The sequence below is a fragment of the Callorhinus ursinus genome, unplaced genomic scaffold (assembly GCF_003265705.2).
Source record: "Callorhinus ursinus isolate GAN/ISIS: 27379988/994484 unplaced genomic scaffold, GSC_fseal_2.0 scaffold83, whole genome shotgun sequence".
NCBI classification, from domain to species: Eukaryota; Metazoa; Chordata; class Mammalia; order Carnivora; family Otariidae; genus Callorhinus; species Callorhinus ursinus.
This window is the reverse complement of record NW_027397145.1, coordinates 2,258,536-2,285,492: the sequence shown is the minus strand read 5'-3', so window position 1 is coordinate 2,285,492 and position 26,957 is coordinate 2,258,536. Positions and strand designations below refer to the sequence as shown.

The window sequence follows — 26,957 nt, the reverse complement described above, 5'->3', positions numbered from 1 at the left end:
CAAACCAATAATACCAGCAGGTGCTCAATAAATGCTTTGGTTGACTAAGGACACCCCCCCTCAGCTGCTGTGGCAGATCCCAGACAGTATCCTAGAAATGGCTGGATCTGGGACAGATACAAGGTCCACAGCCTCCCATAAGCTATTTGTTCTTTCAGCTCCATGTCAAGTACACAGAGAGGTTGAGAAACTTGCTGGAAGTCACACAGCAATTGGTGACAGGGTTGCTGTCTCACCTGGCCTCTACTCTTGTGTCTGTAACACTCCTAATTCTGTATAAATTCACAATGTGAGAAAATGGGAAAGGAGCAAAGTTTTTAAGTCAAATGTTTAATCATGATGCAAGGGGATGGGGATACTTCAGGACAGTAGCAGGAAGAAAGCAAGACCCAAATACTCCGGCTCCTGATGCTCAGATGCTCTGTAGGATCCCTGGGTAGGGTAGGCAGCAGGTTCCTATCTCCCCCATTTAGAGGAGGAGACAAGGGGGTAGGAGTCTTTCCCCAGCCTTTCTCACAATGGGGAATGTCTTTCTAGGCTGCCTCAGAACCTCCAGCCCTGCCTACCTGGAGAACGCAATAGAGAATGACTGATTTGTTAGAGCCTGGGTGATTCTGGTGGGCAGGAGGAAGGGATTAGAAGAGAGCTTAGTAGAGGTGGTCTCCACCAGAAGATATGGCTAAACCACAGGCAACAAGTCCTAAGAAAGGGCAGCCTGAGTCAGAAGCAGAGGGAATGAGAACTTAGCTAGTCAGTTTCTACTATGCCCCCATCTGGAGTCAGCTGGATATGTGGGGTGCAGTCAGGGTTGCCATGTTGTTTACTGCACCTCCTTCCGGATGCTGCTCTTTCCTTAGCCCTTGTAGGCCGCAGGTCAACTGGGTGAGGTCGCGGGGAAACGGGCTCAAGGGAAGTCCAGCTACCACAGGCTCAGGAGCAGAATCAAGGAAAGTGTACAGGAGAAAAGAGACGGCACCCACGGCTGTGGCCTCAGAGCAGGGTTTTTGTTCTGTAGAAGAAATGGAATAGAGTCAGCTCCACCCCCTTCACCACCTTGGCCTCAGTCAAGGCCTTGTCTCCCTCCCCTGAGGTATCCATTAGAGGTCTATAGTATTCTTGAGGTCACCCCCTCTGTCCCCTTCTCTGGGTTTCTCCCAGCTAGTCCAGTAAAGGTTAAGAGGTGTGTAATAGAGGAGGCCCTACCTGGTGTTCCATCACGGAAAAGGTAGAGTCCGCCCAGTCCTGGGAGAAGAGTTGGCTGTGAAAACGCATCTTAGCTGCAATGGCCTCCACTGAGGAGAGGAGAGAAGATAGAATGGAGGCAGGCAGATGGCAGAGATTTCTCAGGCTCCCACGGAAGGTAAGGGAATGTCTCAGGGACCCTGACATATAGCAGGGCAGGTGGGAGAGGGCTTTTGTCTCATTCTGCTTGCTTGTTCCTTGAGGTGGGGAGTGTCCCTGGGGCCAAGACAGGTAGAACAGGCAGCCTGGGCAGGGGGGTCATTCAGGGAGTGGGAGAAGGAAGAAAGGCCCAGACTTGGGGGGATGTAACCTATGCTGAGGAGGGGGCAGGAGATGGATGGAACCAGGGTGGACCACAGAGCTGATGCTTTTCCTCTCCTGGGATCCAGCTGACAGAACCGTGGGGACTGGGAGCAGGTGGAACACACTCACTGAGGCAGGGGTTGTGGGAGAAGGACTCTTCCAGCTGCTCACACTCTTCCTGCAGGTTGCCGCTGCCTCGGCAGGTGCAGCTTAAGGCAATACTGGTGTTGATATTGCTGACAAAATTGGGAGTCATGGCAGTCCCTGTGGGGTGAAGAGAGGACTGTCAGGGCCTCGGCCAACCCAAACTTCAGTCCCCACTCTCTGATACGGGTATCAGGAGTGCTCCATCTCCAGAGCATTCTCACCCCCAGGGCTGCCCACCCTGTGGACTCCCTTCACATGGCCCCCAGCCTCACCAATCAGCCCCATGTATGCTCGCAGACATCTGGAATGTTCTGTTGCACAGGTCCCTAGGATGTCCAGAGGATGGCAGTGGGTCTGAAAATCAACCAGGCGAGATCTGGAAGAAGGAAAATTTTAAGAGTCCTCATTGGGGGTCTGGCCTGCAGCATTCCCCCTTGATACCCCTTTAGCGGGCATACCCATCTTCGTGCCAAATCCTCCTCTGGTTTCAGGGCCTGGCCCAGGGCTTCCCCCTCAGTGAAGCCTGTTCCTGTCACGATTAAATGCACTGTCGCCTCATCCCTCAAAGCAGACCACTTTGAATTTGGGCTCTATAATACCTAGCTATGAGATTTCAGGCAGCTTCTTTAACCTTAGTTTTCTCAACTGTGAACAGAAATGAAAACAGTACTGGGGAGCCTGGGTGGCTCAGTCGGTTGAGCGTCTGACTCTTGATTTCAACTCAGGTCATGATCTCAGGGTCATGGGATCGAGCCCTGCGTCAGGCTCAGCGCAGAGTCTGCTCTGCCCTCTCCCTCTCCTCCTCCCCCTGTTTTTTCTCTCTCTGTGTGTCTCAAATAACTAAGTAAAATCCTTAAAAAAAAAAAAAGAAAGAAAGAAAGAAATGAAGACAGTAGTTCCAAGTGGGTTTTTGTGAGGATGAAATAAGAGATTGCATATACAGCATTTAGCATAGTGGTTGGTACATACAAAGTGTTCATTATATGTCAGATATCGTTATTATTCATACTGATCCTATAATAGGTAAAGCTGGTTATCTTCAGGTGATAGAATTACAATTATGTTTTTCTGTACATACTTCCGCAGTCTTCCTTACATTTTGCCTTTTGTTAGATGGGTGGTTTACTTCTCTGTCACCCCCCCAAATGCAAATTCCCCCAAATGAAGGGAAGGACAGTGTCTTAGTCAACTAGCCCAGCACTTGCTATGTAACAGGAGCAGCTACGAGCACAAGAGGCAGTGTAGCCAAGCGGTTAGGCCAGAGTTCATTCCAAACCTCATTAAGTAACCTGATTTATTACCTGGATGAACCGCAACAAGCTATTTAAACTTTCTCTGCTGTGGTTTCTTCTTTGTAAAGTGAAGATGATAAAAAATGACAATACGATCTATCTTACAGGGTTCTTGTAAGGTTTACATGAGTTAATACATAGTAAGTACCTAAAATAGTACCTAGTCCATAGTAAGTACTCAGTAAGTGTTGGTGTAACGATGATTGAAAGCTTTTGTGTAATACTTTAGAGAAGAAGGAAATGGGGCTGAGAGGTTAGGTAACTTGCTCAAGGTTATATAGAAATAACGGCTAGAACCAGGCTGCAAAACAAGGTTGGGGTGACTCTCATTGTCAGCAAATGATACTTGAATGATGATAACTTCAATTTGGTGAGTGTTTTGTTCTAAGGAGGCAGAGGAAAGCCAGATCAGAATTTCTGGAGACTATGTATCAAACATCTTACAAATCATCATGTACTTTGATTTGGTATTGGCATTTCTAGCAACACGTCCTAAGTAATAATTAGATTTGTGCGCAAAAATGAACAAGAGCGAGGGATGCCTGGGTGGCTCTGTCCAGTTAAGCGTCTGCCTTCGGCTGGGGCCATGATCCCAGAGTCCTGGGATTGAGTCCCGCATCAGGCACCTTGCTTGGTGGGGAGCCTGCTTCTCCCTCTGCCTGCCGCTACCCCTGCTTGTGCTCTCTGTCTCTCTGACAAATAAATAAATAAAATCTTAAAAAAAAAAGAACAAGAGTGATATTTATTGTAGCATTATTTATAGCAATAAAGAAAGCAACCTAAATATCCAATAATAGAGGAAGAATTAAATAAAGTATGGGGCATCCATAAAATGAAATACAATGCAGGCATTTAAAAATCAAGTTGTAGAAGGACAGTAAAAGACAAAATAAGCACCACCATTTATTGAGCACTTACTCTGCACCAGTAAGCTAAGCACTCTACATAAATTATGCAATTTAACTCTCACCAGAATCCCATGAGATCTGTATTATTATCCCACTTTTTACGGAGGACTAGGAGGAACGTTAGGTTAAGTGATGGAGTTTTAGGTTAAAGTTATGGGCTCAAAGTCACACAGCCCCAGGCTTTAAATTCACATCTGTCTGACTTCGGAGCCGGTGGTCACCACTATCCCATACTGCCTCCACAGAGAAACGCCCATGAGATATGCACATAAGTGGGAAAACAAGGTAGAATATATTTCTAGAATATCCTTTAGTTTATCTGTATACAAAAAAGACTGGAGGGGCGCCTGGGTGGCTCAGCGGTTAAGCGTCTGCCTTCGGCTCAGGTCATGATCCCAGGGTCCTGGGATCGAGCCCCGCATCGGGCCCCGCATCGGGCCCCGCATCGGGCCCCGCATCGGGCCCCGCATCGGGCCCCGCATCGGGCTCCCCGCTCAGCGGGAGGTTTGCTTCTGCCTCTCCCTCTCCCCCTGCTTGTGTTCCCTCTCTCGCTGTGTCTCTCTCTGTCAAATAAATAAATCTTTTAAAAAAAAAAAGACTGGAAGGAAACCCTCCCCAAAGGAGGTGGATTATCTTCAGGTGAGCGCTTCTGAGTGCTATTTTATACGTTTTTATATTTTCTGAAGTTTTTACACAGTTTTTTTGAAAAAAGGGTTTCAGAAAATACCGAAGGGAGCTACGGGGTGAAGTCATTCCACGGTCCCTGGGCGGCAAACCCGGCCCCCCCGCACAGGAAGGCGGCCATCGGAGAAGGAGCGGTGTGCACGGCGCCCTCGCCCACCCTGCCCGCCCACACCCAGCACCTGCACCTGCACAGCGGCTCAGAGAGGCAGACGCGCCGCAGCTCCAGGCAGTTGGGGGCCTCAGACGGCAGCGCGCAGCTGGGGGCGATGGTGTTGCGCCTGCGTTGCCCGCAGCCCTGGTCGGCGGGTGCGCACGGGCACAACAGCAGGCCCTGAGCGTGGGGCTCCGACGCCTTCTCAAAGAAGGCACGGAGCTGCCCGAGGCAGGTGGGGCGTTGGCAGCGGGACCCCGAGCACGCCTCCCCATAGGCCTTGCGCAGCCGGTCACACTTGTCATTAAGAGTGCACAGCATGGCGAACTTGAAGCAGAGGTCTGAGTCTGGGGGGGGGGGTGGAGGGAGAAGGGCACCAAGTCACCAGTCGTCTCTGCAAACGTGCAGCCCAGTTTTGCTAGGAACCCCTGCAACCCTCCGATTTAACAAGGTCGGTGGTGGGGCTAGGAGGAAAGTGACGACTACCCTGAATACCGCCACTGCTAATCCGTGGCTTTCCCACTACCCATAAATTGTATCTGTTATTTGTGAGCTTCCCTCATCCTATTCCTCAGCTTGCCTAAGTTTAAAACAAAACAACAACAAAATAATAATAAATAAAAGAAATAGAAGCTATCTATCTATCATCTATCTATTGCGCTCATTTACCTAGAACTGAAGCGGCCAGAAAGCTCAACTGAAACGCCTTCTTCCTCAGTTGTATGCAGTGAGTGAAATTTCATGGGGGAAATCATTAGCTAGAGGCCCCCTAACATTCTAAAGCACTTTCTGAACCATCAGAAACAGATGCAACCGAATGCTACTTAGAATATTTGTTTTGTTTTGCATCTATTCTGCCCAGTTTTAATAACACCTGTCTTCAATGACTGATGTATGCATAAAAGCTCCCCATACTCTGAGTCTTGGGAAATTATGGTGCTATTACTATTAATTCTAGCAGTCAGAACAATGGAGTGACTGGAACAGGTTATTCCCAGATTCCTTGTAACTAAGAGTTTATGTATAAATCTCTATGCTTTTCTCTGAAAATTCTATTTCCAATATATAGGACTGATTCTACAACAAAGCTCACATCTTTCTCAAAAAGCAAGTGCATGTGTGTGTGTGCTCCTTCCCAATTAACACAACAGCTCCACTGTCCTGAAAAACATGCATCTTATTTGTGTGTGTATGTGTGTGTGTGCGCATGTGTGTGTGTGTGCGCAAAATGGTGATTTTATTAAAGCATGGGGACAGGACCCATGGACAGAAAGAGCTGCCAAAACATGCATTTTAATTCTTGCCAGACAGATGGCTCCCACCCTGAGTCACCCCTGAGGAGTCACATTCTCTCTCACCATTTCCCCGGCCCAATACCTCGCCCATCCCATTAGAATGGTTTGAAAACAAGCAATTTCTTAGTCTTCAGGGACAAAAAGCTACTTTCCTGGCTGCCTCGAATAAGGGTAAATACTTCATTTCAGCATATTTTTTTCTGGGACTGCTGCCACTCCATCAGACCCTTTGTAGAGACCCATCTTTTGGAACCCTAATGGGCTCTCTTCAAATGCCTCCCTAATACCTATTGCTCTTTGTTGACTCATAAGACCACACCATGCCCACAGCTCAGACTCCCACCCTGACACAATGCTTTAGTTACTTGGCAGACTAGAACTCTCCCCCAACATGCCCTCTGGTTTGTGTTCCCCACCAGCCACCCTTCCTTCAGGGTCCAGGCCCACCCCTCATGCCCCAGCCTCAGCTTGCCCTCCACACCTGGTTTGAGCATGTTCAGTTTGCTGAGATTCATTTTCCAGGGTTTTCTGGTCACTGTGTCTTCATAGGGGGAGACATCCAGTTCAAAGTCACCTAGAGACAAGGTGACAAGAATCCTGAGGACCAGGCTGGGGAGTGGGAGCAGGAGGGGCTGAGGCTGCTGGGTCAGCCCTCAAAGCCCTGTGGAAAAAAGGAAAAGGCACAGTCTCTACCTAACTAGCTGCAAGCAGTTAGAGGTGAGAAAAAAAGCAAGGCCATAAAGGTATAGGCTGGGCTCAGTGAATACACTGAATTTAATGATAAGAATAATAAAGCTACTGGGCGCCTGGGTGGCTCAGTTGGTTGAGCGACTGCCTTCGGCTCAGGTCATGATCCTGGAGTCCCAGGATCGAGTCCCACATCGGGCTCCCTGCTCAGCAGGGAGTCTGCTTCTCCCTCTGACCCTCTTCCCTCTCGTGCTATCTCTCATTCTCTCTCTCAAATAAATAAATAAAATCTTTAAAAAAAAAAGAATAATAAAGCTACTATTTGTTGAGTACACTGTGCGCTGGGCACCACGGCATCAGTAAAAAAGAAGAAAAAAATTCAATTTCAATCCTCCTAGAAGCCTTTGGGTAGGTAAGAAGAAACAGGCTGAGAGAGGTTAAGTCACTTGCTCAGGCTCACAGAGGCTAAAAAGTGGAGCTGGGACTTGAAACCTGGACTACCTGATTCCAGAGTTTCCACTCCTAACCACTAGACATATGGCCTGTGGGTACATAAGCAGGTGAGGGGACTCTGTCTTGTTTTCTCTTACTGTTGAGGAAGGGGCAGTAGTAGACTCTGTTCTAGACCTGACCACCTAGCTATGGAGATGCATCACATGCTGAGGAGGTGGCAGTGAGGCCAGGACCCAAACTGAACCAGACTGAGAAAAGCAGAGAACTCTGGAAGAGACAATGATCTCAAAGGTAACATACTTTTCCCAGTCACCCACAGGGTGCTGTGGGTTCCTTAAGGAGACAATAGGTCTTATAAAGTCACTGCATAGCTCATACACATGGTAGGTACTCAATAAATGTTGCGTAATAAATCTTGTTGGAAGAGAGAGGTGAGAGAGTGCAAGGTGTCACCCAATATGCCTTTGAGAATGCATCCTCAGGAGGGAAGAAATATGGATGATGTCAAGCAGATAAGAAAGGATGGTCTGGATATTTGGGAAGACCTGAAAGACTTTTCTCAAAGGAAAAGTCCAGGGAGAAGTCTCTGGGGAAGCTCTCAAAGAGAACTGATTAGGATGAGGAGTGGAAAACAAGGAACAAAAAGTGTGGTAAATTGTATTACTGTTTCCAGTTATGTGCTCGCTACCCACCCTGTGGGAGAACTATACACCACCGCCCGCCCTCCCCCCTCGCCATGTGACTTTCAGGCCCCCTATGAAAGGAGTATACTTCCACACCCTACTGTAAGGATCACCCATGTGACTTGCTCTGGCCTGTGGACTGTGAGCTGAAGTGACATAAATCACATCTGAGCAGAAGCTTTATGAACCATCATATTATCCTGCTGCTGTTCTTTTCCCTCTCCCAGCCCGGGTCCGAGAAAGAAGACAGAGAGCAAAGACAAAGCTAACTCAAGGAACCCCACAGCAGATGTGTAACGAGCAAAACGGAAAATTTTGTTGTGGAAGGCCAGATATTTGGGGGTTGGTTGGGTTTTACTGCAGCATAACCCAGCAAATTCTTATTAAAAATATAACTGGTATCTAGAAATGATTGCGGCAGTAACAGCAAAGAATCTAAAATGTGTGGTTTTGGCTTTGGGACTGGGCAGTGAGTGGATGGTGAATAAGCTGTTCCTGGGATATGAAAAATAGCAGTCCTCAATATGCAGTGGCAACGCATTTGGTAAAATTGTTGCCTCCAATAACTTGGAAGAAAGATGTACTGAATGAGATTGTGCTTTTAAGGGAAAGAAGCTGAGAAGAAGGTTCTAGTATGTCTTGATCGCTAATGGCTGCATTTTGCAAGGTACTACAAGAAAGACAAAAGCTCAGAGAAATGGCCAGTTTGCAAATAGGGAGGAAAAAGAAAAGAAACAATCCAGAAATTTGAGGATTTGTAGGATTAAGATATGCAACTGTTTTTCATATTCAAATAGTAAAAGATAAAACTGAAAGATGCGGGGCGCCTGGGTGGCTCAGTCGTTAAGTGTCTGCCTTCGGCTCAGGTCATGATCCCAGGGTCCTGGGATCGAGCCCTGCGTCGGGCTCCCTGCTCTGCGGGAAGCCTGCTTCTCCCTCTCCCACTCCCCCTGCTTGTGTTCCCTCTCTCGCTGTGTCTCTCTCTGTCAAATAAATAAATAAAATCTTAAAAAAAAAAAACTGAAAGATGCTTTGTGTAATAAGGTCGATTACAACTCAGCCTTAGGGCAAAGACCAATTCAATGATATGGCTATCGTGCCCTTTGTGGAGATCTCTCATTGATTAAGATGGTATCAATAAATCCTGCCAGTTAGACAAATATGCTCAGAGAAAAAAGACTAGGGTAGTGACTCTCCCACAGAAGCCTGGTAAGAGCAAGATACTTTTTTTTTTTTTAAAGATTTTATTTCTTTATTGGACAGAGAGAGACACAGCGAGAGAGGGAACACAAGCTGGGAGAGTAGGAGAGGGAGAAGCAGGCCTCCCACGGAGCAGAGAGCCCGATGCGGGGCCCGATCCCAGGACCCCGGGATCATGACCTGAGCCCAAGGCAGACGCTTAACGACTGAGCCACCCAGGCGCCCCAGAGCAAGATACTTCTAATTAGGTCTAGAAAGAGACACATATCTTGAAAAGAATTATCGGGGGCGCCTGGGTGGCTCAGTTGGTTAAGCGACTGCCTTCAGCTCAGGTCATGATCCTGGAGTCCTGGGATCGAGTCCCGCATCGGGCTCCCTGCTCAGCAGGGAGTCTGCTTCTCCCTCCGACCCTCTTCCCTCTCGTGCTCTCTATCTCTCATTCTCTCTCTCAAATAAATAAATAAAATCTTAAAAGAAAAAAAGAATTATTGGGAAGGCTACTGGCACATGAGGTGACAGGAACCAAAGCAATTAAGTTTTGAGAGAGTTGTACTGCTAAGAGCCACCAGCCTGGATTCAAATAGACTCTATTGGAGTCTGAAAATGTTCCCAACATTCCTCAGGTAGCAAACAAGCTGAGAATGCTGTTCACTCCTCAAGGAGGTGGGAGTCTCCAATAACCTTCTCAGACATGGCCAAAGAAAATAATGGGAAAGGAAGGACCTGCCAGGGGTAGGGGGGCTGGGCCAAGAGCCCTGGAGAACAACAGATAAAGCAACTCTCCTAAGGAGCAAAAGCAGAACCTTATTAAAGAGCAGCGCCGGGACGCCTGGGTGGCTCAGTCGTTAAGCGTCTGCCTTCGGCGCAGGTCATGATCCCAGGGTCCTGGGATCGAGTCCCCGCATCGGGCTCCTTGCTCGGTGGGGAGCCTGCTTCTCCCTCTGCCTGCAGCTTCCCCAGCTTGTGCGCTTGCTGTCTCTCTCTCTCTGACAAATAAATAAACAAAACCTTAAAGAGCCGTGCCCACTACCAAGGGAAGATGGCCCTTACAATGTTTATGTAGTAGGACATCAGAACAACTATGAAGCAACATCTGCTGTGTGCCTCCCATTCCTGCCCTTCCTGAGAGTTATGTTCTCCTGTCCCTGTTCCACTGTTGTATACAGAATATATATTGGAGGCAGATGACCTGATCTTTTTGTCCATAGGTAGATAGATCAAGAGGAGTCATATCCAGACCTGACAGAAATTATAAGATCCTAGACTGGGAAACTGATGTACTGTTTGGATAGAACCCTTAGGGTATCTTCCTTGGAAAGTGGGTTGACAGGCACCTGACTGGCTCATTTGGAAGAGCATTGCAACTCTCTTGATCTTGGGGTTGTGAGTTTGAGCCCCACGTTGGGTGTAGAGATTACTTAAAAATAAAAAATCTGAAAGAAAGAAAAGAAAAGAAGGAAGGGGGTTGATATATTTTGCTCGTGAAAGAGAGAGAAATGAGTATTTTAACCAAATAGTGGACTATGGTAGCTTGTATATTATCTCCGACTATTTTTGCCCTCCCTGTAAGATAATATATCCTCACTTATTGCCATGTGATTTTCAGGGTCTCTTGTGGGAGGAGTATACTTCCCCCTCACCAGGGATGTCAGGCTTGGTCATGGGATCTGCTTTCTTCATGGAATGTGAGCATAAGTATTTCATGTAACATCTGAGTAGAAGCTTTTAAAGGCATCACATGCTTCTGTCATTGCTTATTCCCCTCTGCCATGAGAAAAGAACTTCCCAGATGGAGGCTGTACCTTCAGTCTGGATTCAAAAATGAAGAGGACACATGACACAGCTAACACAGAATATGAGCAAGAACTAAACCTTTGTTTTACAAGTCACTGTTTTGTTATTGCAGCATAGTCCAGTAAAAGCTGGTTAATACAGAAAGGTAGTCACCTTTCCGGAAAGAGTATGAGGAAGCTCTTCTCTCTTTGGCTATTCCAGTGTCTTCTCTCTTACTACCTTCTGTCTGGTTAATGAGTATCCTTTCTGTTAAAGGCAGGACCTGGACACTGCCTCCCAGTCTCTCTGGCTTTATGGATTACATTGTATTTGGAATCTGTGAATGGGTTAAGATCATTTCCCTCCATGTCCTGTCCATACCCTTCTGTTCCAGGAGCTGTCCAGGTTGGGCCTCAGCCTGGCTCAGAGTTCTGCCAAGAGGCAGCTACATGTGACCAGGTAAGAAAGGGGGAAGTAGGGCACAGAGAGGGCAATGTTGTGGATGCCCAGAAGGATATTGCCAAGTCCTCCCTCTACTTCCTACTGATGTCAAATGCAGAGCTTCATTACCATCCTAGTCAGAATCTACCCATCCAGCCTATATTCTGCAGGATTAAACAACAACCCACAAGAGCCATCTCCCTTAGCTGAGTCCACTCTATGATGGGGGCCTCACCAAGGCTGCGGGCAAGGTGAACGGTCCAATAGATGTCCAGGCAGGCAACTTGGTTCTTCATGCGGCGGTGGCATGTACAGCTCATCAAAGAGCTATTCCTGAGGTGCTGTGCTGCCTCCCTGCACTCCTCAGGGACCAAAAGCTCCTGTGCCGGTGATGGGGTGCTTACACTAGAGGTGCAGGAGTTCAGGTGGTGGTAGGCAGCATTGCAAATAGGATCGACCTGGCACTTCCTCCTGGCCTGGATACAGCTGTTCACCAGCCGGCCCTCGGTGGGGAGGGGGTCTGTTGTGGAGGAAGAGAGACCAGGTGAGGCTCACATGAGGTCAGAGTAGTGCCTGGGAGTAACAAGTTGTAAGGTAGAGTAGGGGGGATTCAAGACCAAACCTTGGGCAGGAAAGTCTTGGGGTAGCACAAAGGCCTTTAGGAATAAGTGGGGAGAAAAGCCCCGCAGGAGTAAAGAATCTGTAGCTGTCACAATTTGGACAGAATAGATCAGGTCCAAGAAGAGGTAGGTTTGAAGAGAGGCTTCTCAGCCTCCTGGGAGAAGAAAGGGGACTGTTGTTTGAAGCTGAGCCTCATGACCCTGCCAGGCACAGAGAAGAGGGCCCTTGGCAGAGCAATGCATGGGCAGGGCTAGAATCATAACCAGAGAGTTGACAGTGTGCATGGGAGTGGGCTAAATGACACTTAACAACTCTGAAGCTTCCATTAAAAGTTACTTAAAAATATCTTCTGGGGGGAAAGGGTCAGTGGTGGAGTTGGGGAGCTTTTGCTGATTCTGTCACTCCTACGGCTGGTTATAATTCAGTCCTTGTGGAAGACCCTACAACCTAGAACTTAGCGTCCCTATCAAAGGGTACCAGAACGCCATCATGTCATCAGTTTTGCAAGGCAAAACTTCTAGGGGTCATTTTTGATTCTTCTCTTTCCTGTTGAATCCAGCAAGTCCTATCAACTCCACAATATATCAGGAAATTGTCCACTTCTCTCCACATTTATCACCGCCTCCTTAGCTCAAACTACCATCATCAACTCCTGTTAGAACTACTTCCAAGACTTTTTATTGGTCTCCCTGATTCCATCTTCCAAATTCATTCTTCCATACCATTCAGCCATCTTTCTGTTTTGTTTTGTTTTCCAGCTTTATTGAGATAAAACTGACATACAGCATTGTGTAAGTTTTAGGTGTGCAATGTGATGATTTGATTCATGTATGTATTGTGAAGTGATTAACCCAATAAGATTAGTTAATACGTCCTTCACCTCATGTAACTACCGTTTTGTTGTTTGCAGCCACCTTTTTTAATGGAAAATTTTTAGGCTGGAAACCATTTTCACTGAGGTGAAATTCATGCAACATAAAATTAACCAGCTTAAAGGGCATAACTAAGTGGCATTCGGTATATTCACAATCTTGTTCAACCACCACATCTACCTAACTCCAATATATTCTCATTACTCCAAAAGGAAAGCCCATACCCATTGTGGCGTACGGAAGACCCATACCCATTAAACAGTCACTCTCCATTTCCCTCCCCACTAGTCTCAGGCAACCACTAACCTACCTTCTCTCTCTACAGATTTATCCATTCTAGATATTTTATACAAATGGAATCATAAAATACATCATCTTTTGTATCTGCCTTCTTTCACCTAACATACTGCTTTTTGTGGTTCATCCACATGGTAGCATATATCAGTACTTCACTTTTTTATGGATGAGTAATATTTCATTGTACGGATATACCATGTTTTGTTTATCTATACACCAGTTGAACATTTGGGATGTTTCCATGTTTTGGTTATTGTGAATAGGGCTTCTGTGAGCATTCATGTACAAGTATTTGCTTGAATTCTGTATAAAATTCTTTTAGATATATATTTACGTGTGGAATTGCTGGGTCATATGGTAATTCTATGTTTAACTTTTTGAGGAACCACCAAATCATTTTCCACAGTGGCTACACCATTTGTCATTCCCATTAGCATTGTACAAAGGTTCCAATTTCTCCACAAACTTGCCAACTCTTGTTATTTTCTGTTTTGTGTGTGTGTGTGTTTTTTTAACCAGCCATCCTTACAGGTGTGAGGTGGCATATCATTGTGGTTTCCATTAGCATTTCCCTTATAACTTATGATGTTGAGCATGTTTTCATGTGCTTGTTTATCATTTGTATATCATGTTTGGTAATAATTTTTCATTGAAGTACAACATACATAAACATGCATTAATCAAAATGTGCAGTACAATGAATTTCAAATTGAGTAGACTGTGTAACTAGACCTCAGATAAAGGACCAGAACAGGGTGCCTGGGTGGCTCAGTCGGTTAAGCGACTGCCTTCGGCTCAGGTCATGATCCCGGAGTCCCGGGATCGAGTCCCGCATCGGGCTCCCTGCTCAGCAGGGAGTCTGCTTCTCCCTCTGACCTTCCCCCCTCTCATGCTCTCTCATTCTCTCTCTCAAATAAATAAATAAATAAAAATCTTAAAAAAAAAAAAGAAAGAAAGATAAAGGACCAGAACATTACCAGCTCCCCAGATGCCCTCTGCCAGTCACCAACCACGCCTAAGGAAACCAATGTCTTGATTTTCTAACATTAGAGATTAGTTTTGTTTGTTTTTCAGTCATACAATACGTGCTTTTGGTGTCTTGGTTTCTTTTGCTGAATATTATGTTTATGAAGTTCACCCACGCTATTTTTTTTAAAGATTTTATTTATTTATTTATTTATTTATTTATTTATTTATTTATTTATTTGAGGGAGAGAGAGAGAGAGCACGTGTGTGCACAAGCAGGGGGAGTGGCAGGCAGAGGGAGAAGCAGGCTCCCCACTGAGCAGGGAGCCCGATGTGGGACTCAGTCCCAGACCCTGGGATCATGACCTGAGTGGAAGGCAGACGCTTAACCAACAGAGCTACCCAGGCGTCCCCACCCACACTATTAACTATGGTTGTAACTACCTTATTTCTATTTTTCTTGCCGTGTATCATTCCATTATGTGAAAATAATATAATTCTAATGGCAATTGGCATTATATGGGATCATCTCTTAAATATTGTAAATGAGATCATCTCATTTCTCTGCTTAAATTCTTCCAACAGCTTCCAATGCACTTAGATTCGGATCTAGTTTATGCACCCTGTTCCCTGCTCACTTATCTAACCTTACCTCCTAGCCCTCTCTTCCTCTCCCACTTCCTTCCACCCACACCAGCCTTTTTTCTGTTGCCACTGAACCAGACAAGCCTATGTCAACCTTAGCGTTATTGCCCTAGCCTTTCTTTCTGCTTGGAATGCTCTTCCCCCTGATCTTCACATGGCTGGCCCCTTCTAGTAATTCACTTTTCAGCCAAAATGTCACTGCAGAAAGACCATCGCCAACAAACCAATTGAAAATAACCCCCTAGCTACTCTACCACATCATTACTCCAAAACTCTGCATAGCACTTTTCATTACTTGATTTTTTACCTTGATTTTTTATTGATTCTCTCTCCGTCTAGACTTCCACATCTATCTTAGCACTACTTTATTGCCAGTGCCTAGAACAGTGCTTGTTTTTTATGAGCTCCTACAATTTAAGAAATAACCAATTAACAGAGAAATTCTGCCACCTCTGTAACTTCCCTGAGCCCCTTTCCTCTACTTAAAATCAAAGTGCCAGGCTGCGCAGGTGGCTCAGTCAGTTAAGTGTCTGCTTTTGGCTCAGATCAGGATCCCAGGGTCCTGGGATTGAGCCCCACACTGGGCTCCCTGCTGGGGGGGGGACGGAGCCTGCTTCTCCCTTTTCCCTGTACCCCTCCCCACTGCCTGTGCTCTCCCTTTCTCTCAAATGAATAAATAAAATCCTAAAAAAAAAAAAAATCAAAGTGCCAAAATTAGGAGGAGCCTGAGTTTAGTCAGTCCAACCTTCTCTTTCAATCAAATGATAATCAAGTAGATTGCTTATTAAAATGCAGATTTCTGACCCCATCCCAGAACTACTGAATCAGAGTCTCTGGTGATAATGCCTGGGAATCTGAGTTTTAGCAAGTTCCCTGGAAAATATGATGCACCCTGAGAACCGGTCACATCCAATGCACAAACAAAGGCAGGATCAGTAGTATTGATTACACCTTTTGCTTCAGGCTCCAATAAGCTTCAGCATGGCATTGGCACTCTTTTTATTTAAATTTTGATATTTTGCTCACCATGGATTTTGGGGGGAGCATTGATTTTGATTTTTAGTATATGTGCTGCTGAAGCGAGCACTGATTTTGATTTTTTAAAAATACTGCATTGAGGGCCACCTGGCTGGCTCAGTTGGTGGAGCCCCATGTTGGACGCAGAGATTACTTAAAAAAAAAAACACTAAAAAATCTTTAAAAAAAATACTGCATTAAAATATTCTTTATCTTAAAAGAAAGAACATAGCAGGAGGGGAAGAATGAAGGGGGGGAATCGGAGGGGGACACGAACCATGAGAGACGATGGACTCTGAAAAACAAACTGAGGGTTCTAGAGGGGAGGGGGGTGGGAGGATGGGTTAGCCTGGTGATGGGTATTAAAGAGGGCACATTATGCGTGGAGCACTGGGTGTTATACACAAACAATAAATCATGGAACACTACATCAAAAAAAAAATATTATCTTGACTACTGTTTCTTTGCATCCCCTTCACTCATTCACCTTAGTCCCAGTCCTGCCTTCACTTTCTGGACCTTAGTTGCCCAAATGTAAGGTGAGGGATTGGATTAAACCAGTGTTTCTCAAAGGAGGGCTGGGGAAGAGACAGGTTAGGCTCCTTTAAGGGGTATATCAGAATTTCCAAAGGTAATGGGTGGTTCAAAAAAACACATTTGATCATTATATATGTGGAAGATGAAAAAAGCTTTTAAATTTCAAAAACAGATTCAGGGAAGGCATAGAGATATTTATCTTTACCAAAAGGGAAACAGGGATTTCAGCAGTTTGAGAAATACTAAATGTTTAAGAGGTTACTTCTGGTAGGTACCCAGTAAGTGCCTAATGAAAGAAATGTAACAAGTCTAAGTCTCATTGCTTAAACTGGACTAAATATTGAGTCCCAACAATTTTCAAAAGTAAACCTCTCTTATTTCATAGCTGATAGTTCACTGAATCTGAACAGTGGTGGATTTAGGAGCAATTGCAGCTCGACAAAAGAAAGTAGGGGCAATGTTAAATTTCATCATAACAGGGGGGAACTTGCTACACTTAACTGGTTAATGAGGAAGGTGTTTAATGTTTACCCCTGATCTTCATGTGCAGCTATACTGTTAGGGTTAATGGAATTTTCTGGGCAGTCAAATCAGACTGGTGATACCTTGCTGCCCTGATTTACTGATGGAGTCAATCTGGACAGACCAGCGCTTTCCCTTCCGTATCTGTTTTGCAGTCAGGATTGTATTTCTGCAGTACTACTTCGTGGACGGAGGTGATGGGTCCATGTGTTATCTCTGCCTCAGGATTTCCTCCACTCGGGCTCTGTGCAGGAGTCCCTCAATAAGATTCCATATACCCATCCCACGCCCAAAGGTCATGACCATATTCCCTGGGATCCTGGATCCCAGGCTACCCATTCCCGGGGAATGGCAATGACAGACCTCGAACTATATATTCCACAAAATACCTATTGTGTATCCATAATAGGGCAAGGCACTGTGCTGAGCCATCTTCCCCTATAGTGAGTCTTCTGCTCCAATTAAAACAATAAAAATAAGTCCTGAAAGGGTAGGGAGTGGGAGTAGGTTGGTGACGAGAAATATTCTCAAACAATGATGTTAGCAAGTTCTAGCAGCAGTTTACAACCCTAATTCGTGACAAGTCAGTTTCAACAAACACTTTGCTTTCTTCATCTGTACCTAGAGTCCACTTCCCCGGCCCTTAAACAGCGAGTGCGAGACTTGAAAGCCCCGGTGGAGCAAACGGCAGTCGTGCTTCTGATTCTTCCCGCCTTCTAGAGATGCTCTCGTGGAAGTGGCCTGGCTGCAACTGTTCTGTCGGTGCAGATGCCCCTCAAGAGGTGCGTCTGGACCGGGGGGGGGGGGGGGGGGGGGAGAGGAGATGCTTGGGTGTCCTGGCCATGGCTAGCATTCCATCTATAATAGTTCAAAAACTGTATTAGGCATGGAAGGCATCCCCTTCCCGGCACCCTGGGCTTCCTTCCTCGGACAGATGGACACCTGTGACCGGCGCCCCGCCTACGCTCCTCTCCCCTCCCCCGAACGCCCTGGCCAAACCGGCCCGCTTACGCACAGACGACACTCACCGGCTCCGAGCGGCAGCGGTACCAGTAGCAGGAGCAGGAGCACGGGCGGCAGTGTTCTCGGGTTCGGGTTCGGAGGACGCGCCATGGCTCGGTCCGCACGCCGGCCGGCCCCCTCCGAGACGCTGTGCCAGTGCCGGGCGCCGCGCTCCCCCTAGCTCCTCGCGCCGAGGCTCCGCGCGCCGGGCTGTGGCGCGCCGCCGCCCCCCGCCCTTCCTCGCGCGGCGCCGACACTCTCCCACTAGGGTCCTGGGCACCGCCCTCCAACTCTGAAGCGCACGGACGCACCACACCGCTGCTTCTACTCTCTGGAGAAGGAGGCGGGGGTGGGGGCGAGCGAGGTCATACGCCACGGCTTCTGCGTGCAAGAGGGTGCTCTACCCGCGCCTGCCCACCTGCGGTCCGCTGCCCACTTCCCTTAGGGAGAATTCTGCCCAAGATAATTGTGGCAGCTGCCACTGGAGAGTCGCCATCTCGGGGGTCCAAGGAATTATCAAAAACACCATTTCTCACTTGCTGGACCCCCACCCCCTCCAGGAACCACAAGTGAAATCTTGTAGCAAAAGTTGAATAGACCAGCACGAGGGCAGTTTCACTTTTGGTATTTATTTTTCCTCTTAGAATTTGCACATCCATGCCTTCATTTCCCCTTGAAGGAACTTCAAGGGTAAGCTAGGGCTGTTATCATTAACTCCATGATTCTGCAAAGATAGGTCGCGGACAGGTGAAGTGTCTGTGCTGAGCAGTCCTGGGGCCAGATCCCAGGACTTATGCCAGACTAGTTTCCTCCAAAATTCAGTGTCACGAGGGAGCGTGGAAGGATTAAACTCTCCTCGGATTAAGGAATTACCTGGGGGAACACAGGATTAATGAGGAAGATGGCTAGAAAGGCCACTTAGGAGTCTCCTCATCTTTTTAAGGTGATGTTTTAGAAAACCACCTACTCTACTAAGATTAAACAGTGAGATAGAAACACAGCTGTGCCCAGGGCCCAGGATTTCTACCCACAAGGTAAGGGTATTTGTTGGGCAGAGGGTTGATTCCCACATGCGCCCAGGGTAAAAACAGACACAATGACTTGGAAGAACAACTAAGTGCTGAGAAAGAGAGAGGATGATGAAAGTGGAGGGTTTCACCCCCTATCCCTGCAGCCCAAGCCCTCTCCTCACTTGTACAGAGGCCTGGCAGAGGGCCAGGAGGAGGGCATTGAGAAGTGCAGTATAAACCTCTGAGATTTATTGGCTGCTGCTTCTGAATATGGCCATCCTGCTGTGGCCTCTGGGGGGCATTTGCCGATGTAATCAGCCCAGAAAGAGAGTCATTCCAGCCAGGGGTGTAAATCACCCTTCACAAAGCTGGGAGAGAGACATGTGGCCCTAGATAAGGAAGGAGAGATGTGGCCTCTTGTGCCCTTTCCTCCCTTCTCCTGCCCAGGGGGAGCTAGTTCCTGAGCTGTAATGCACTTTAAATGGAGTTTGTTCTTCGTTTTAATCTCTATCTGCCCTGCCAGTCTTCCAGGAGAGCTGTGAAAGTGAACATCTGGCTCCTCAGCTTTTGTACAGGGCCTGTTTCCCCCACTACTTCCCTATGCCTTCTCTCTAGTAAGGTCAGAAAGCTGTAGCTGGGCACAGAAAGCCCCCACTGTCCACTCCACTCTGGCAACGATTTCAAAATGGGATTTAAAAGCAAAGGGTAACTTGGGGAGCCTGGGTGGCTCAGTCGGTTAAGCATCTGCCTTCAGCTCAGGTCACAATCCCGAAGTCCTGGAATTGAGCCCATGTTGGGTTCTCTGCTCAGCGTGGAGTCTGCTTCTTCCTCTCCCTCTGCTGCTCCCCCTGCTTCTGCTCTCTCTCACACACATAAATGAATAAAATCTTTAAAAAAAAAAAAAAAGCAAAGGGAAACAATTTCAAAATTTTATTTATTTATTTGAGAGAGAGAGAGAGAGAACGCATGGCAGGGTGGCAGGGGGAGAAACTCAAGCAGACTCAGTGAGCATGGAGCCCGACTCGGGACTTGATCTCACAGCACTGAGATCAGCCCCGAGCCAAAACTAAGAGTCAGACGCCTAACCACCTGTGCCATCCAGGCGCCCAAAATGGTAACCATTTCAGATGGTTGGGATGCTAGGAAACAGCTGAGAGACCTACGAATCAACAGAGGTTGAGGTGGGGGTAGTTAAGAGGTATCACCTTTGCTCTCCCCCTCTTTCAGCAGCCAAGCCCAATCAAGTTTGGGTGGGAGGATAGGCTGGGAAAAGGCATGTGTTCAGGATGTATGCTCTAAGTGTCTGTTCAGTGACATCCCCATGGAATGGACCAGGAAGGCAGGAACGAAGTCAAACTGCTAGGCTGAGAGGAATGCTCAATTCCACCTGTAACAGGCCAGCCTTTTTGTGAGAATGAGATGCTGGAGCGTCTTTCTATCTGGGCACTGGAGTAGAAAGCCTGACATCACTGAACCTTGGATGATGACTGGAAACCAAAGGTAGGGGAAGGATGAGGAAGCCTCTGTAAATAACTATGACTCCAACACTTATATTGACAGCTCTTCCAGCACACCCTCTCCCCACCAACCATGTCCCCTGTGACTGCCAACACCTGCTAGATAAGCAGCCTTGTCTTTGGGAACCTTGTGGATAATGACAAATGAGCCTGTCCCTTCTACAAAGATGATGCTATTCGGCCGTCATTCAATTCAATAAGGTCTTTTGAGACTGATTATGGGTTCAACTTTGAACCAGGTGCAAAAATGATTAAGAGACAAACCCTGCCCTGGGAGACTTTGCAATCCACTGATTGGGCTCGACAGTCTAAAAACCTTGTATCCTACTCCACTTCATTTGTAATCATGGTTTTCTGCCTTCTATCAAGCCCTCTCTCACTGGAAGCTTTAATTCCTGCTGATACCCTCACCTAGGATGTTAGCAGTGTGCTGAATAGTTAAGAACACAAGCTTTGGGGCGCCTGGGTGGCTCAGCCATTAAGCGTCTGCCTTCGGCTCAGGTCATGATCCCAGGGTCGTGGGATCGAGCCCCACGCTGGGCTCCCTGCTCCGCAGGAGGCTTGCTTCTCCCTCTCCTACTCCACCTGCTTGTGTTTCCTCTCTCACCGTCTCTCTGTCAAATAAATAAATAAAATCTTAAAAAAAAAAAAGAACACAAGCTTTATAGACTGTCTGGATTCAACTGCCATTTCCAACAAAGGCTAGATGACCTTGGGCACAGCACTTAATTTTTCTGTGCTTCAGTTTCTTCATGAGTAAAATTAATAACAGTATCTACTTCATATGACAGTTGTGAGGATTATATTAAGTATATTGAGTAAAGAGTTTAGCATAGTGCCTGGCACAGAGCACGCATTGAATAAATGCTATCATTCCAGGTAGCGTGCAGGAGTTAATTTTTCTGTGAACTTGGCCTGCCACCACCACCAGACTTGCTGCTTTGGAGCTGGAGGCTACAGTACTTCTTTCTTTTGCTTAGTGGGCCAGACTGCATATAGGGATGGGAAAAAAGGGAATCATTCTCTACCTTGCCAGTCTTTTGAGGGAAGGGACAGTTTCATAATTGAATACCTGTGGTACTTAGAATTGAGAACCCCAGATATATGTTTAAAGGAATTGATGTTTCCTCAACATTTGCCTGAACTGAATGGGGAAAGGGAATCCTCCATACCTCTTCCCACTTTATACTCCTAATGAGGAAAGGAAAATGCTCCTCCCTTCTCTATGGCAGAGGTCAGCCAAGTCCTGGACTAAGACTGAAAACCATGTTTTTAGAAAGAACGGTTTCCAATCTTCATTTCTTGACTTTATGATGAACAAATACAGTCAGTGTTAGTGTAGAGCTAACCCGCTTTATGCCTCATGCCAAGGTCTCTGGCCTGGGGTCTTTTTTTTTTTTTTAAGATTTTATTGCTTTGACAGAGAGAGACACTTTGAGAGAGGGAACACAGCAGGGGGAGTGGGAGAGGGAGGAGCAGGCTCCCCGCTGAGCAGGGAGCCCGATGTGGAGCTCGATCCCAGGACCCCGGGATCATGACCTGAGCCGAAGGCAGACGCTTAACGACTGAGCAACCCAGGCGCCCCTCCGGTCTGGGGTCTTAACCCTTAGCCTCATCTGCCAAGCCCAAGCAACCCTTACAGCCCTGACTTCTTAAGAATCTATAATTGAGGATCTTACATATTTAAAGTCTAATACGGTGTCAACTCTAGAAAGGCACACTGTTCTTTGATGAGGATTTGGTAACAGCAAATCCATTCAGGGTATGGACACTGGAGCCATACTGTCTAGGTTCGAACCCCAACTCCACCGTTCATTAGCTGTGTGATCTTACACAAGCTACTTAATCCCTCTGTGTCTCAATACCTGTATCTGTAAAATGTGCAAAATAATAAGTACCTGCCTCATAGAATTGTTGTGAAAATTAGTTTGTATATATAAAATGAGTTCATAAAAAGTCTTGCATATAGTAAGCCCTGAAAAATGTTAGCTACTATTATTTTTTTTTAAAGATTTTATTTATTTATTTATTTGAGAGAGAGAGAGAGAGAGAGAGACAGCATGAGAGGGGAGAGGGTCAGAGAGAGAAGCAGGGTCCCCGCCGAGCCGGGAACCTGATGTGGGACTCGATCCCAGGACTCCGGGATCATGACCTGAGCCAAAGGCAGTTGCTTAACCAACTGAGCCACGCAGGCGCCCATTAGCTACTATTATTATTCCTAAAAATAACATGAATCAAATTGCATGGCACCTATGCAATGGGAGGATAGTATAAGAAATTATATAGGCAAATGGTGCCTTTTAGGCAAATACAATTTTTTTCACAAAATAGATAAACTAATTAAGCCCTAGTTTTTGTTTTGCAACTCAGAATTTCCACTTAAGATTACTGAAATGTGAACATGTGTACCAGTCTCTTCTTTGGGGGTGGGGGTTGGTTCTACTTTTCTGGAGAGAATGATCAGGAAATGACCCACTAGGTTAGGCAGTGAATCCAGGGACCCCCTCCTCATACCTGGAGGTGGAGGTGCTTCAAACATTTTCCTCCTCAGGCCACCAGGAGTACATGCTTGGCAGGTTAAGTATGTGGGGGTGGGACAGAGGAGTAGCATCTCCCCCTCAGCCATCTGCACCTACTGTGGAAACAGCTTTTTGCTCCTTTCGCTCTGAGTTCAAGGGCTCAGGGAGAAGGCCAGGTAGCTTCCCTCTGGACAGAGGCAAGAGCAGGCGGTGGAGGCTGCGGGCCCCAGAAGCTGTGTTAAAGAATGCAGGAGTGCCCTCTGCTGGGAGGCACACGCATGGCACTCCCGGAGAAGAGCCCTGGCCAACCTTCCAAACATCAGTCCACTAACAGCCCTTCTTCCCTCCCACTCACTGAAAAAAGGTCTCCCTGCTCCAGAACTCGGGAAGAGGTCACTTTTGTCTCTATTCTGTCTCATCCAGGCTTCAGAGATCTTTGTCCTTTTCTAGTCCTGGGCTAGCACTCCCACTAGGTTAGTGTGGGAGAGTGACGTTTAGTCAATTCCACTGCCACCGCAGGCCATACGGCTGTATCTCACTACGAAGACGAAAACCTACTTGCCTTAAGAGCTCTAAGAACGGAAAGCATGGGATAGTGCTGAAGAATGTACTTTAAAAGGTCTTCCTAAAAAAAAAACAAGTAAATTAAAGGTCTTCCTTAAGTCTAACAGCTCTTGTTTGCTACTTTTCTTTTCTTTTTTTTTTTTTAAAGATTTATTTATTTATTTTGAGAGAGAGAGAATGAGAGAGAGAGAGTACATGAGAGGGGGGAGGGTCAGAGGGAGAAGCAGACTTCCCGCTGAGCAGGAAGCCCGATGTGGGACTCGATCCTGGGACTCCAGGATCATGACCTGAGCCGAAGGCAGTCGCTTAACCAACTGAGCCACCCAGGCGCCCTGTTTGCTACTTTTCTATCCTTTTATTCCTATCTTCAGACAGAACATATCTCTGCTTCCAACTATCCCAAGTCATCTCTGTGAGATGTAAAATGAAGTCAAGGAAAGAGCTGGGAAATGGGAAAAGTCAAAATTCCATTGAGGTTGTAGATAAGCAATCTTTTAAAGCCCAACTCACCTATAACCTGATTTAGAGATGCCAATCACCTTGGTTTTCTGTGCCTAGTTATCACAGAGTGCTGAGTGTGGGGCACACTTTTAAGGTAACGCATACTTGGAATGGTCCAGGAAAGGAAAGCTGAGATATTGCTAAAGAATACAACTTGAAAGGTTTTCCTTAAGGGGCGCCTGGGTGGCTCAGTTGGTTAAGTGAGCCCTGCCTCGGGCTCTGAGCTGGGCAGGGAGATTCTTTCTCTCTCTCCCTCTCCCCCCTACCCCACCCCTCGCTAAAAAAAAAAAAAAAAGAAAAAAGAAGAAAAAAAGCTTTTCCTTAATTCCAGAGCAGTGGTTTTCAAGCCTCAGCATGCATCAGAATCACCTGAAAGGGAAAAAACTTAAAACCCCAAATCCGGAGCCCTCAGAGGTTTTGATTTAGTGGGTCTGCTGTGAGGCCTGAAAATTTACATTTCAAAGTTCAGATGATCCCTATGGTCCAGGGCCCAAATCCGAGAACCACTGGTCTAGAGAGAAGCACCTCGGCCTCAGCTATAAATCAAGATTGTTACACCTTTGTCTGAAGGAGACTAATTTGGTGATCTCTTTCTTTTTTTTTTTTTTTTAAGATTTTATTTATTCATTTCAGACACAGAGATACAGAGAGAGAGAGAGAGAGCATGAGCAGGGGGAGAGGCAGAGGCAGGCTCCACGCTGAGCCAGGAGCCCGATGTGGGGCTCCATCCCAGGACTCCGGCATCATGACCTGAGCCGAAGGCAGACGCTTAACCATCTGAGCCACCCAGGCGCCCGGTGATCTCTTTCTTACAAAGATCTTCTAGGAGTAGACTGGGCTCACAATCAAATCTCTCATTCTGCAGTGTTTATTTTCCCATTTAAGGAAAAGAGAGAAGGAAACAAAGAAGGCAAGTACAGAGAAAGAAGATGGGCACAGGCAGAAGACCAGGGAAAGCGCTGGCTGGCTTGTGGGAAGACAAGTCTAAATGGGAAGAGAATGCAAACACTTCCTGAAGCAACAAATCGCCATATAACTCAAGGCTACAGCCTTCTAGAGCTGGCTCCAGGACTCAGTCACCAGCCAGCAGCTCTGCTAAAACCAACACCCAGGCCTGGAATTTCATTAGCTTGGCAGCTTGTTGGTTTGCAGACATCTTTTAACAATCTTGGGTTTAGCCACATACAACATGGCCTCTTTCTGGTCAGCATTTCTACAGTGTCTTTTGGTGACTCCTAGACAGCCAACCACTGACCCACTATCATGGGCTCACATCCTTCACCAGTAAGGCAATCTGCTCCTGCAGCTGCCGCTCTCCTTCCCATGCTTTGCTCTGGCTTTGACACCTCAGCAGCTCAGCCTTATGGTCTTGATGATGCATAGGGCAGTAGCTCTGTGGTTCACACAGCTCCTGAAAGGTAGGGGACAAAGTAAGGGATACTCTAGTCTCCAGAACTTCCTACGAGGTATAATAGAGATGCTGCTGGTGGTAGCTAAGAAGGAGGAGTTTCCTCTCAGAGGGCTTTGCAGGCCGTGGAAGTTGCATGCTCATGATGGCTCCCCCCAAACCTGAGCTCTCCTGTTGCCCCATGTGCCCCATCCTTTACCGTATATTCTGGAAAGAAGTCTTTGTAGCCCCCTTTGAGGATATATAGTTCTGGGTAGTACAATGCAGGATACTGGTTCAGAGCCCTGTCCTCTTCTCTCAGAGAGCGGCACCTTTAAAAAAAACCCAGAGGTGGGTGGGTGGAAAGAAGCAAGGTCAGGATTCCATGTGCCATTCACTGGAGAGGGGAAAGAAGAAAAAAAGACTATGGGTAACCCAAAAGGACCTCCAGATCTGTCTTTGCAAAACAAGACTCAAGCAGTCACTCTTTCTCCTCCTCATTCCCAATCCTTTTTCCTTCACTGCTCTAAACTTTTAAATTGTGGAAACCTTTCTTTCTACCTCCCTAACCTTTAAACTACAATGGAAAGAATGCATTCATTCATTCCAGCCTCTGTCTGAACTGGTCTGGGAAGGTTCTCTGGTTTTAAGTCCCAATTCAAGGGCCATTTCTAACACCCACCCAAACCCATGTAGACACTCACATTCGGGGACCCCTCTCTGAGGAGAATTCACAGTGGAATATGATGATTATTCTTTTCCGGGTGTCCAAAGGGACAATGGGCTTCTTCAGAAAGAAGTCATACAGTTCTTCCTGACTGTACAAGTTTAAGGCTCCCTGTAGAAAAATTTCAGTATTTTCTTAAGGGGCTGTGGATAGTTCCAACACTTAGAAATAACTGGGATACCATCTTGGGATATTTGGGCCAGGAAGTCTAGACTGTAAGCACTTTCAGGGCATAAGATCTAATTATATCTCTGTGTCTATCCCCAAGGTCTACCATGAGCTTGGCATGTAGTAGGTACTCAATAAATGTTTGTAGATCTGACCCCCCCTTAAATCTGTAGGAATCATTGTAAGAATGTCTATGAGTGTCTGCAAAGTGCTTCTCAGTCTTTGGATTAATATTTTATTTCCAAGTAGGAGCCCTTGGCTCCAACGGAATAAAGGGAGATTGGTCTAGGAGGGAAAGGGAAAATAAATTGCCCAAGGTATACAGAATTAGAACAGGAATGAGGACTGGCAGCCTTGATGTGCTCCAAAAGTAGAACCTCTGCCTTGGTTCTGGAGTTCATAGGACTTTTGTCCACAGACTCTTCTCATTAAAGAGCTACCTCCAGCCCCTCCCCTCTAATGTCCCCAATGTAACCTCACCTGGATGTGTCCTCCCAGGTATTCATATGGATAGCGGCAATCGATGATATAAAACTTCTCAATCAGACTCTGGAACTTCCCTGACAGTAAGGCAGCCACCTACACAGAAACATTCCCTATCACTCTGGGAGATAAGAGTCAATCACACAATTCCTGATTTGTACTCCCTTTGGTCACCCAGGATTCCACTGTATGCCCAGTCTCCAAAGGTCCCCTATATTTGAAATGGGGCAATGATTCATCCCTACTGCTCATTCAAGAGGATAAAATATGAAATGGTCTTTTTGGAGCACCAAAATAGCTGGTATTGCGAAGACACCAGGTAAAAGCATATTCAAGGCACTCA

The 26,957-nt window shown here is 46.6% G+C and overlaps 2 protein-coding genes across 9 annotated transcripts in view; both read right to left on the bottom strand.

The window, feature by feature from the left end:
• Positions 1-310: 310 nt before the first annotated feature.
• GFRA3 (GDNF family receptor alpha 3) lies at positions 311-18,304 on the bottom strand. The gene is made up of 8 exons (XM_025852275.2): positions 17,765-18,304; positions 11,495-11,779; positions 6,504-6,596; positions 4,762-5,074; positions 1,965-2,068; positions 1,675-1,809; positions 1,204-1,292; positions 311-1,009 (listed from the first exon to the last, which is right to left on the bottom strand). The coding sequence occupies exons 1-8, from the start codon at positions 17,847-17,849 to the stop codon at positions 920-922; spliced, it is 1,194 nt and encodes a 397-aa protein (XP_025708060.1). The 5' UTR covers positions 17,850-18,304; the 3' UTR covers positions 311-919.
• A 5,383-nt stretch (positions 18,305-23,687) lies between these two features.
• Positions 23,688-26,957, bottom strand: part of CDC25C (cell division cycle 25C) — a 35,917-nt gene continuing 32,647 nt past the window's right edge. For 6 of the 8 annotated variants that reach the window (XM_025852223.2, XM_073887794.1, XM_073887791.1 and 3 more), the window contains 4 exons: positions 26,612-26,710; positions 25,941-26,074; positions 25,457-25,568; positions 23,688-25,260 (listed from right to left, as the gene is read on the bottom strand). In XM_025852223.2, coding sequence (XP_025708008.1) covers positions 25,111-25,260; positions 25,457-25,568; positions 25,941-26,074; positions 26,612-26,710 — 495 coding nt within the window. In that variant the 3' untranslated portion in view covers positions 23,688-25,110. Of the gene's footprint in view, positions 25,569-25,940; positions 26,075-26,611; positions 26,711-26,957 lie in introns of all 8 variants that reach the window. The other 2 variants (XM_073887796.1, XM_073887795.1) reach the window with 2 other exon arrangements.

Bases quoted from the DNA above. Each gene is read 5' to 3' on its own strand.
- GFRA3 (XM_025852275.2), bottom strand. From the start codon at position 17,849: ATGGCGCGTCCTCCGAACCCGAACCCGAGAACACTGCCGCCCGTGCTC. The intron at 6,597-11,494 runs GTGAGGCCCCCA...CCTTGTCTCTAG, and splicing joins TCACCTTGCCCGCAGCCTTG to GTGACTTTGAACTGGATGTC. The intron at 2,069-4,761 runs GTGCAGGTGCTG...TCCTTCTTCCAG, and splicing joins CTCTCTGAGCCGCTGTGCAG to ATCTCGCCTGGTTGATTTTC.